Source organism: Poecile atricapillus, chromosome W, assembly GCF_030490865.1.
Source record: "Poecile atricapillus isolate bPoeAtr1 chromosome W, bPoeAtr1.hap1, whole genome shotgun sequence".
Taxonomy (NCBI): Eukaryota; Metazoa; Chordata; class Aves; order Passeriformes; family Paridae; genus Poecile; species Poecile atricapillus.
This window is the reverse complement of record NC_081288.1, coordinates 7,006,420-7,018,460: the sequence shown is the minus strand read 5'-3', so window position 1 is coordinate 7,018,460 and position 12,041 is coordinate 7,006,420. Positions and strand designations below refer to the sequence as shown.

General features: G+C 46.1%; 1 protein-coding gene across 1 annotated transcript; it reads left to right on the top strand.

Moving 5' to 3' along the window:
• Positions 1 to 1,222: 1,222 nt before the first annotated feature.
• On the top strand, positions 1,223 to 10,240 carry LOC131592470 (phytanoyl-CoA dioxygenase, peroxisomal-like). The gene is made up of 9 exons (XM_058864000.1): positions 1,223 to 1,381; positions 3,609 to 3,664; positions 3,785 to 3,895; positions 3,980 to 4,145; positions 4,733 to 4,814; positions 5,772 to 5,953; positions 6,732 to 6,881; positions 7,889 to 8,020; positions 9,253 to 10,240. The coding sequence occupies exons 1-9, from the start codon at positions 1,283 to 1,285 to the stop codon at positions 9,304 to 9,306; spliced, it is 1,032 nt and encodes a 343-aa protein (XP_058719983.1). The 5' UTR covers positions 1,223 to 1,282; the 3' UTR covers positions 9,307 to 10,240.
• The last annotated feature ends 1,801 nt before the right edge of the window (positions 10,241 to 12,041 follow it).

Below are 12,041 nucleotides of genomic sequence, written 5' to 3'. Positions count from 1 at the left end.
TGTGAAAGCAATTGCAGCATAGATCTGAATTATATATAGGCCTTTTGATGGAGTTATAATTAGGACTTCAATAATAAAGCCATTACTCTAGTTGCTTTTTTTTTTCTGTTCCCCCTCACTAGTTTGATTTGAGAGACTTTTATTAACTTTCTGTTCTCTTATGCCTAAGAGTTTTCCTATGGCTCAGTAGTCAAAGGTCTAATTTTGTTGGCAATGAAGGGTGCTGTCACTGCTGCTGCTGTTGTACCTTCACAGTGCCTGTACTCTTGCCTCTGTGACTACACAAAATCGTTTAGAGAGGGTTTTTTCCTGGGTTCCCAACCTTGTTTGTCCGACTTCTGTGAATAGCCTGTTCTGTTATGCCCCCTTTGTTATCCACCAAGCATACCATAAGAGCCATAAACACGAATGCACCACAGACCAGAGCCGTTTGTAAACCCGCTGTAGTTCACTTTAATCAGCAGGAGTTCTGCCACTGAATTTTAAAGGAACCAGTTTCCAGGATACAGGTTTTGTACAGGAGCCCTTCCTAACCATGCCTTGGTTCTGTTCATCTGCAGCACTAACAGGAAGCTTAGTGTATTGACAGCTGAGTTTCTGATCCATCAACATCACCACAGATTCCAGCAAAACCTGTTAAATGGGAGGTAAGCTTCCTAAAGCAGCTGTAAGCAGAATTTTGCTGCGCACCCCGTCACCATGAGACTGCCTGGAGCTACAGGAGGCTTGTGATGGTGCCTCTTTGGGAGCAGGGCCTGGATTGCTCATGAGCGAGGCTTTTATGGACAAGCCGGCAGGTGTGAGATCTGTTTTCACACTGGGGCAGCAAAACAAAATCTCTCCAGACGTTTTCATGGAGGGATGAGGCAAACTCTGACGGTCTCCTTAGAGACAGGAGATAAGGCACCGATCCATGCCGGCCTCAGCAGTGCATTGTGCAAAGCACTGCTCTCCACACGGGGCTGATAATCAGCAGCAGTCGCTGCTGGCAGAGAACGGGAAAAAGAGGGGAAGCGGGAGGACGAACGTAAAGAAATCCGCTCGGGAAATTCCGAACCCTCCGCACGCCCGGCCTGGCCTCCCTCAAGCCGTTCCGGCCCCGGGGTGCTGCCGGCCCGCGGCTCCCGGCGGGATCCGGGCCCGCCCTGGCTTCCCTCAGGCCCTTCCCACCGCCGTCCCGCGTCTCCCGGCTGACCCGGGGCTCTGAGGGCGCTCGGGCTCTGAGCATGCGGCGGCCTCGGCTCCGCCCCGGCCGGGACAGCGCTGAGGCCTCCTGAGCGCCATGGAGCGGTTCGGGGAGCGTCTCGGGCAGCGCTCGGCGGCCCGGCTGGACACCATCCTGCGGCACCTCTCCCCGCGGCTGGCAGCGGTCCCGGCTCCTGTATCCTTTACGCTGTGGGATCGGGAAGGGCCGGTAGCAGCCAAGACTTTGGCTCCCTGTGGGTCGGGGCTCCGCTTCCCCCAGCCCGGCGCACTCTGCCCCTCGCTCCCCGCGCCCTTGTGGGTCCGTGGTTTGTCCTACAGGGACACCGGCCTGGGAAGGACACACAGGGCGAGTCCTGCCTTGTGTCCTGCTGCCGAGAACAGCGCTTCCGTGGCAGCCCTGACTGGAATTTTGGGGTCAGCACCTGACCCACCTCAAAACCTCTCTCTGAGCTTCAGCCCCGCAGCCTGTGGGGAGCTGGGATGAGCATCTTGGCAAGGCCTCAGCACAGCCCCCCCAGCACCGAGCCACAGGCTTCCCTGCAGTGAATTTTCCTCTTAAAGATTCAGGGGGGTTGAGGAGGTAAACTCTGCATGACTTAGAAATTGCACGGCAAGTCAGATTTCTTTGAAAGGTACAGATTCGACTGGCAGAGCAGCAGCAGGAAAAACATCAAGGTTTGGTTTGTGAATGGGAACCGAGGTGGAAATGTTGGAGGCTGCTGGCATAAGGCAAAGGAAGCCTGGGCAGAAATAAGTTTTTGCGATGATATGTCCCATGGTTCCAAAAGTCAAGTGGAGACTGCTTGCTGAGAATATTTTTAAAGCTGCTGTCATAAAGGTTGCTTAAAAAAAAGCTGCTTTTTCACAGGGGAGAATGCTGACAAGTTACCTCTGAATTATAATACATAGAAGAGGATGTGATTGAACAGGATGTAGGAGTCCTCAAATCGATTAAAAATATGAGGGCAGATGGATAGTTGTTGACTCAGACTGCTATAACACAAGTAGGAACACAAAATTAGGAATAAATGGTAGGAAAAACACCCTGGTTGTAAAGATACAGGAAGTAGGGAGAGGTGCTGCACAACCTGTTTGTTTTTAAATCTGGGTCATGATGCAAATAGCTTTGGACATAAACATGACTAAGCTGTGCTAGAGCAAGAAAGGTGCATGGATAAAGTAAATGACAGACTCTAATAAGAACAGATTTCTTTGATGCACCAAATGGTACGTCAGTTTGCTGATTTTGTTTTAATCTCTCATGATTTCAGTTGTCCAATCAACCCAGATTTGTCCTCTGAGTGTTGCAAAGTGTCAAGAGCAAAACCAGTGAGAGGAAGAGGCACTGCAGAGCCTGGGAGGAAGGTGCTGAAATGGAGTCCAGCACTGGGTGGACTTGTCTGCTGTCCCTCCATTTGGGGAGGTGGAGGTGCTGAGGAAGGCCCTGTTCTGGGGTTCAGCAGGGCCTGTGTCTCCATCAGCTGTCTGTGGACATTTAGGAGCCAGAATGGTCAGGAGTCCTGTATTCACTGAAGTTAGGCTTGAAATGTGGGGTGTGTGGGGCACTACTGCCCTCACTTGGGGGATTCCTTGCTCGGGGACTGCTGTGGTGGTTGCCAGCTGGTCTCCCCATCTTCTCTCTGTCTTCCATCCAGTTCCCATCACCTTTTTCTCCCTTGTCTCATCATTTTTGCCACATGTTTTTGCATGTGTCGTTCTTCTCCCACTGTACGTGACTTTTGACAAGATAAAGTTTAAGCTTCCTGGTGTGGGGACCATAGACATAGCTGCTTGAAGAAACCTATTTCTTATTCCCAAAGCATTCATGCATTTTTGAGCAGTAGAGGAAAGTCAGTGGTTTTCATAAAACTCTGAAGCAAACATGCATGTGCAGACCAAAAGATCAGCATGAAAATGCTCATTTTTGTTACGGAGGACGCTTCAGTATCATGCCTAAAGCTGTTGTGAGGCTTCTTTAGCAAGTCAGGTTTAATTGCCCTGTTGATGAGAATGTGTCTCTGCATAAGAGAAAACAAATTCATTTTCAAAACCTGTTGAAATGAAGTGGAGGACAAGCCTAAAGCTCTCCTCTCTTCCTGCTGTCCCTGTCATTTGGGAGGGACCTGATCTTTGCAGTAACTGGAGGGAAGATGAGGGTTTGCGGTGGTGTACGAGAATGTGAAACCTCAGGTTTACCCCTGCTGCTTATTGTTTTAGATTATTTTCATTTTTAGAATATTTCTTATTATCATTTATTATTATAGAAGCAAAATGAACATGAACATGGATTGAGTGTCCAGCACAGCACCTGCCTTTAAGATGAGCAGCACACAGGAACGAGGTCTCATGTTTATGTTCTAATCTATTTTGCTTGATTGTATATTCCTTAATTCCCACCCCAGATAAGCATTCCTACTTCAGCCCAAGTCAGTGTTGCTCCTCATTCTGGGAGGTTTTGGTAAGCTCCATCTTCCTTGGTAGAGATAGAAGCAAAGCAACCTTCAGAGCTCAGTTCTTCCTTCCCCCAAGCACACGTGTTGGTCACCAGACATGGTTAACGTGTCCCTGTGTGTCCCAGCTATACCCTGGACAATGATCTGCTGACCACAGAGCAGAGGCAGTTCTATGAAGACAATGGGTACCTGCTCATCAAGAATCTCGTTTCTGATGAGGACATTGAGCGCTTCAGGTACAAGGCAGTTGCCTGGGGGGAACTCTGGGAAGCTGGAGATGGTTGGGTTCTTCCAACATGGACGTTCCCTCTGGTTTGCAGGAAGGAGTTCACGAGGATCTGTAAAAGAGAGGTGAAGCCACCAGGAATTATGATTATGAAAGACGAGTCCCTGAAGTCCCAGTTTGGTCAGTCTGAAAAAGTGGTTAATAAGGTGCAGGACTTCCAGGAAGATGAAGAGCTGTTCAGATACTGCACTCTGCCAGAGGTAAAACAAAGGGTGGTGGTGGTAGAAGAGTGTGTATGAAGATATCTGACCCTGCAGGTCACTCCCATAAACACACAAGTGAGGAAGGAAGATCAGGTCAGCTTTTAAGAGTGTTCTGCATGAACAGGGCATGGTTGGAGGTTGGGGCAGAAGACTTAAAGCAGTGCTGCTCTGCCCCTAATATGGAGCCAGTCAGGAATGTGACTTCACCAAACCATGCCAGGCTAGAGGGAAAGATCAGCAGCATCTTTTGAATGTGTTTTATCCAGGCAAACATCTGTCCCTGGGCAGGTCCAGCCTTGCAGCTGATACTCATGTGGCAGACACTGCTCTCTGGGAGTACCTTCCCCATCTTTTCTACCCCTCCCAGCAGCCTGCAGCACCATCTTCCCTCTTGGCCTCCTCCCACCATTTCCATTTGTGTGCCATGCCAGATCCTTCCTCCTGTCCTGCATCCCTCCATCCTCCCCTGTCTCCTTCTGTACCCTTGTCCTCAGCCAAACACCAAGTGCCCAGTGTTTCCTCAGAATATTTCCTCTTGTTCTTCATGTTTCTATTTTTTTGTCCTAAAGTTTTTTTCCTTGTAGGTCCTCAAATATGTTGAGTGCTTCACAGGGCCAAACATCATGGCAATGCACACCATGCTGATAAATAAACTTCCAGATTCTGGTAAGGAAAGCTTGGATTAGAGGAAAATGGGTAAATTATTGTGTGTATGCCAGATGTATGCCAGAATTGAACTTAGTATTTTAGAAAAGCTGTAAAACAAATTAAACCCAAATAACACTGAAAATTTATAAAGCCATTTTGGTGATAGTTTTGTTTGATTTTTACCTTGGTTTAATGAGACAACATGAGAAAACACAGGAGAGTTTTTGAGGCTGCACAAAGTTTAAATAGAATGGCAAATGAGGGAAGTAGAAATATCCTAACTGTGTCTATTTGAGGAGCAAAATCAATGGCAAAAGAAGTATATAAATTATATATAAAAGGCTCTTTTGGTGTGGACGATGTTTCCATTTCCATGGGGGAGAAAAAATAACAAGCAAAACTTCAAGAATATTTATTTTTGTTTAGACTTAATGGAAGAGAGCCTCTAGGGCATGGACTCTCTGTGGAGGCTGCAGTCCATAAATTGAGATTTTTTTTTCCCCTTTTTTTAAAGAGAAAGCTAAATAAACATGAGCAGGGGTGCAGCACAGACAGGGCTGATTCTGCTTGCATCACAGCAGTACATCCAGTGCCTGCAGACAGCACAGCTGTTGGAGCTTTGTGCAACACTGTGCTGGTCAAAGTTCTCAAAACCGGAGAGCAGCCAAAATGAGTGATGAAAATGTGTGGTGGTGGTGGTGAAGGTCAGCAACAGGAGCCTTCTGAGGGGTCACAGAGCTAAGCAGCCTCCTGGCTTTCACTGTGTGACCCAAGAGTCACCTCCATGGTCCATTTTGGGGTGGGATGGCAGCTCACTTCCTTGGCTTCTGTGGCTGGGCTGGAGCAGACACTGAGTACACCAAGTGTCTTCAGCAGGAAGCAGCAGCTCCTTGGGGTGTGCTACAGTGGTTCAACAGGGAGGAAAAGGCTGTGTCACATTTGATGAAGCTGAAGGTTTCTGAACCTGTATTGCAGACAAACAGACTTTTCTGCACCCCATGCATCAGGACCTGCACTATTTCCCGTTCCGGCCCGCGTCCCGCATCGTGTGTGCCTGGACCGCCATGGAGAGGGCTCACCAGGACAACGGCTGCCTGGTCGTGCAGCCAGGGACACACAAGACAAGCCTGAAGCCTCATGGTTATCCAGAGCGGGAGGTAGAGTGTCATGGAGGGCTTGGGAAGGGCATGCAGGAAGGGAATGTGTTTTGGCTGGGAAGAACTAACTGTAGGGGAAGGATGTGCAGGTCAAAGCTGAGGCTTTCAGTGATGGCTTTTTTTTTTTTTTTCTGTTTATGCAAATACTGACATTGATTTGGGAGACAGTTTCTTGGGTGACATCACTCCATGTGACATGGGTAGATTTGCCTCTCTTCCCACTTTCACCTGGGAAATGTCCAGCACGTTGTGGCATGACAGCATAAACACATGCCAGTATTTTCCACTGCCCGTGCCAAGTCTGGGTGCTCTGTCTCCTGTTAACTTGTTCCTGCCTGGTAGCATGTGTGCTGCTCCAAAGAGGAGAAGTCTGACAGTAAACAACTGGATGGAATAAAATACCAAGTGGTATCTTCCCCTTAAGAGTGTGTGTTTCCTGGCCTGGACTGTCACTGGTGGTGGTTACACCAGGAGCAGAAGGCTGGACTCCAGCAGTGGCATCGGCCACCTTTGTGGGGTTTCCCAGTGCTCTCTCCAACTGAGAATGTCTTTGTCCAAACCCAGCTGCAGAAAATACAGAAAATACAATTTTTCTGTATGTCAGGCTGGAGGTAGAAGGACTAGTAGGTAATAGTCAGACTTCCAGCTTGGCATATGGAATACTCTTTGCAGGGGAAAGCAGATCCATAGCTGTCCTTACTGCCCTACTGTGCTCTGAAAATCAGCACTTCCTCTAATTTTAACTGTGTGATTTCAGTTCAGCCTTTTTCGTTCCTAGAGTAAAACCAACAAACTTTTCCATGGGCTGCTTGATGAGGATGAGAAGATTCCCAAGGTTCACCTCGTCATGGAGAAGGGAGACACAGTGTTCTTCCATCCCCTGCTCATTCATGGCTCTGGGATAAACAGGACGTCAGGGTTCCGAAAGGTAGGAAAACACCTCTTGATATAGTTTTTTATATTCTTGATGCTTTTAAAAAAAAGTATCCAGCTGTTATCCCTCTTTCTACTGTTAACCCCCACCCCCTTTGGATCTATTCTCAGTTCATGAATATGTGGATGTTTCAAGCAGTTTTTATCTTCCTATTATACTTCAGCACTCTCTTGTTTTTTTTATTTTATTTTTAAACATCTGTCTTCTGTTAGAAGAGCACGCTGTGCAGCTGCTTCAGAAAAACAGAACAGGAGTAGAAATTAGATGTTGAATCTATGTTTAAATTAAAGCCTGTCTGGCTGTACTTGCTTTTCTGAAAGTTCCCTTTCAGCTGTCCCAGATATCAGGACTTTCCCTAATTTTTTTCCCCTGTCTTCTTGGTATACTATCTCTGGATAACAGGAGTCACCATCATTCAGTAAAAAATATTTATTTATATGATCACACAACCCATTTTTCTATAAAAGATTTGTTGACTTGCATGATTATTTAACTGAAACAGGCAAAAGTGCCCTTGTTTGGAGGCCTGGTCCTGTCTCAGAAGTGATTCATCCAGGCACTGCAGCACGGGCTGCTCTGGTTTTATTTTGGTTTGCCCATTGTGTGGCCTGTTCTTTCAGCCCCTGTGGCAGTTTATTGGTGGATTCAAAATAAGTGGGTTGTGACCCTCTGGGTGCAGGAACCGAGAGCCCTTTCAGAACACACAGGTCTGCCCCAGCCCTGACTCTCTCTTTTTCTACTCCAGCTGCTGATATTCTGAGATCAAGTAGTGCAGCTCAGGCTGAGGGAGTGAGGGGGAAAAGGGAAGGAAGAAGAGGATGTCAGCAGCCAGAGTATTTCTCAAAGGGGATGCTTTCTGGAACACTTGGAAAGGAAGGAATTTGCTGACATGATCTGTAAGGAAGGAGGGATGTGTCCACAATCTGGAATGCACGAGATTTTTTTCCAGCAGTTGTTTGTAGTTGATGTGACAGTGAGTGGTGCCCACTTTCCTCACTCAGAGCATCAGCTGCCACTTCGCCAGCTCAGAGTGCCACTACATTGATGTCAAGAACACAACTCAGGAAGACCTGGAGAAGGAGATGCAGGAAATGGTTTGCAAGAAATACGATGCGACTTCTGTGGAGCTCAAGGTGAGACTTGGCTCAGTGCCCTTTGTTGCAAACCAGGTCAGTTTCCTTTCCCAAGTCTCTCGTGTGACAGATTGGTGCTCTTTGCTATGCCTAGTTTGGCAGATCAGCTGTAGCAGGCAAAGGTGCTTGGCAGGATAAAAGACCTGATGTTCAGAGGATGATTGGCAGGCTTTTTTGGGGCCTTTTTCCTCAACATGCCTTGCTCTCTGGCAGCCTCTTCAAATCCCTGGAGCTCCAAAAGTTCCTTCTGAAGCCCTGCTTGTAAATAAAAAAATTGTGGTCATTTGCCCTGAATTCAAAACTGTAAGTTGGAATATATTCAGTGCTTGTCCAGTTTGTACGTCCACATTGTTAGAGTTTCCCCTCCTAAGGGTGGGTGGATTTTCCTTTTAAAACAAGTAGCCACATCTGATCGCAATAACAAATGGATTTTTTTTGCTTAAATATAATTCCACATCAGTTGTTTATACTCCAGGCTACAGCAGGTTTGCCAGCAGTGATACACATCTGCCTGGAAAAAAAAAAAAATGTGGGACTAATGGACTCTTGCTGAATAACTGAGACCATTGAGTAAAATAGAAAGCAAATGTAAATTCTTCAGGGATCCAGGCACTGAAAGAAAAATAAACCTTGTTACTGGGGTGAAAATGTTCTGAATACCTTAATCCACAGCAATTCCCAAGGGTGTGCAAAGCCACTATCAATGCAGTAAAGTCTAGATGTAAAAGCAGCAATTTTCTTCTAAAATGTAGATGTTTTACAATATCTGGGGCTTTCTGGAGGGGGGACTTTCTTTTTCAGCCTTGGCATTTTTGTGTTGTTCTGCGTGTTTCCCCCCAGTGTGCTGGGTGTGGTGAAGTGCCCAGCTGTGTTTTGCAAACTGATCTTTCATGTCTGTGAAACCACGGCTTGCTTGGCTTTCAGTTCCTGGGTTATTTAGGTACTTGGTGAAATCTGAAGGGATATGTAGTGAGGCTCTCTTCTTCTCCTGAGTGGAAATGAGGTTGCTCTTACAAACCCCAGAGAAGTCTCTGTGTTTTTGTGTAGATTTAAGGATGTTTTTTAGCCAGAGTTGAAGTTTTTTCCCAGAGGAGTGCCCAGGTCTTATTTTGCCTTCACAAGATGATAAGAGCTAAGTAATCCTCTATTCCCATCTCTGTAAACTGGAATCCTGGTCACTGTTTTTTCTGGCACTCAAGGTGATTTTCTTTTGTCTCATTTTTGTTTTGAAGGATATTTGGAACTTCCGAGCACGGCTTGTGCAAGGGGAAAGAATCAACCTGTAGAAGACCCTGTGAAGAGCAGGATGGAAAATGGGCCTGAGAATGAGGTTCTCTGAGAGATGAACATAGACCCTGCCTGGGCAGGCAGAATTCCCTTTGTTGATCTCTGTAATGGTAACTTAGCCAAATGCTGAAAATTTGTTTTATGCTAATTCAGAATAATTGCACTGAGCTTGGACAGCTGATGTATGTCAAAGGAAAACAAAGGTAGAAAAACAGATTTGTGGCAGGTGTCTTAAACAATAGAAGAATCAAAGTCTTGAAAGAACACCTTGATTTTCTTGGTGTTTTCGTTCTTGTTTCTTAAAAGTTTTTAGCATAACACACCTTTAGAATGATGCTAGAGCAACGTAAGATTTTATGCAAGAATTTCCAACTCCCTTTCCTATGCAAAAAAAGAAATAAAAAAAATCAGAGTTTCAGACAAGCCCTCAGTGACATGGGGTGAAGATGTGGGTGCTGGTACCAGAAGAATCAACGGTGTAAGGAAATGGCTAAAGAGAAAGCAGCAACCACTCACAGAGAAAAATGGGATTTATGGACAGGAATATGATTGCTGATAGAGTTCCTCAAGCGTGGTTTGGCGTGGCATCATACCTGACCAAGCAGCTCTGGCACAGGTGAAATATGAGTCTGACAGTGTTGGGAGCTACTGGGCCAACAAAACAGCCTCCCACTGGCCTTGCACAACTGAACCAAGGCTGTGTGAAGTGAGGGAATCCTTTGAGTCTGGCAGGTCTGGGAAAAGGTACCTTTGGCTGCTGCCAGGTTGAAGAAGTGTTTGGATGCTCCCCAGGATGCAGTGGTGGCAGGGTGGAGTGATGCACACTGAAATGATCCTCTTGCCTTTCACAGTGTTTTTCCTTGCTTTTTGAAAGATTCTTTTGCTCTTATAATCTATTTTTTGAAATAAAGAATAAACCAGAGTGAAACTGCACTCAAGGGCTGTGTTGTGTCATTGCTGCTGCTCAGAAACTGGCAGTGTCATTGAACACCCCAGTGCAAAGCATCAACCCTCAGCTTGTTTCCATTTCCCCCCAGTCCACCCAAAGATGTCAAAACAGCACCAAAGGCTGCAGTGATGGGCTCTTGTGGCACCTTCTGCCTTGGTTTGTGATTCTTTATCTTCGTGCAGCATCTCTAGGTTTTCTTGTTTGTTTGTTTTTTAAAGGTGAGGTTTGAGCAGTTAATTATTGGTCCTACACCCTTGGTGCTGGAGTGAGGTGTCTGGGCTGTGGTTCCCACATGGACACAGACATCCTCTCAGCAGCCTCTGGTTTGACCACAACACCAAGAAGTCTGATGAGGGGTCACTTAGGACAGACCCCCCAGCCCGGTTTAGCAGGTGATTTTGGGTGTCCTGGTTGCACATACCCTCTGTAACCCTGGCACTGATCAGCTCCTGTGGAGAGCATGGGCCCAGATGAATGATTTCCAGTGAGTTGGAGATCCCTCTGCTGAGTCCTTTTCATGGGATTTTTGTGAGAACTTGGTGTATTGTGTCTGGTTCACAGCACAGGATTCATGAAGAGACTTCCCTGTCTGGCATCACTGGTGGAGCAGGGTTAACTGCAGAGGGAGCTGTGACCACAGAGAAGAGCGACAGGTGTCACATTCCCACTTTCAAGACTGAATTTCTCTTACTATGGCCAGGAAAGAGACGGAAGGTTAGCTTTGTTTTTAAAAATTTATACACCTCTGCCTATGGATTGAGGCTTAAAATTGTCTCTTTCAGAAGAACAAACCCATCAACGACCTCAGAGGTCATCTAAACTCATTGTCCTACCCGATGAAACTTGTGTCCTCATTCCTCCGACTCTGTTTGGTAACAGCCCTCTGGGGCAGGCTGTGCTTGTTCTGATGGGGAGAACACAGTTGGATGAAGCTGGATTCTCCCAGAATGGATGTGTGGTGTTGCTGGATACCTCCCCTGTAGCAATAATACCTTTGAGAAATAAACTTCCAGATTCATTAGCAGAGCTTCAAGGGTCAGGGAAATGCAGAAGCTGTTGAAAGGCTTGGGTTGCTGTGTGTTATAGTGGAGCAGCACTTACCCTATGAGAAAAGTTGCTTGAAATTAAAAGCAAAATATTTAAAGTGATTTGGTAATACTGTGTTTTAGTTTAGCCTTGGCTTGGTGGGGTGTTTCTTAAAATTTGCTGTAGGTGTTAAGTTCACACTGGAGGTAGGTGTGCTCCTAAATTTATGTAACTGTGTGTTACATCTAAAACTTTGTTTCCAACTAACTTCATGTTCCTGCAGTTTAGATTAACCATGTTAGCTCTCCTTCTACTATATTTTTTTAATAGCAGCATCCAAGTTTCAAAAAGGAACATGTAAAAATTAGACATCCAGCTGCTTATTTGGCCATCTGCAGTTGCATGAAGCCCCGGTGTTTCAGACACTTTATTTGCCTTGACATTTCACATGTGTTGAAAACAAAGGCTTCCTGGAGCTTGGTAAAAGACAATAAACACAGAGAAGATCTTTTGCTTGGAATTTATGTGCTATTTTCCAGACTAGCAGTTCAGAAATGTCAGATTTAGTCTGACTCCTGGCCTTGCTGACAGCGGTTGTGCGCTCAGCGCTTTGATGTGAAGACACTGGGTAGGTGCCAAAGGAAGGATTTTGAATCCTGGCTTTGGCTTCTATGCTGTAGATCAAAGTCCTACTTCATGCAAGAGAAATGGGGGAAAAAAGGAAGTTTAATTAACTACATTATAGTTTTTTCAAAGTAG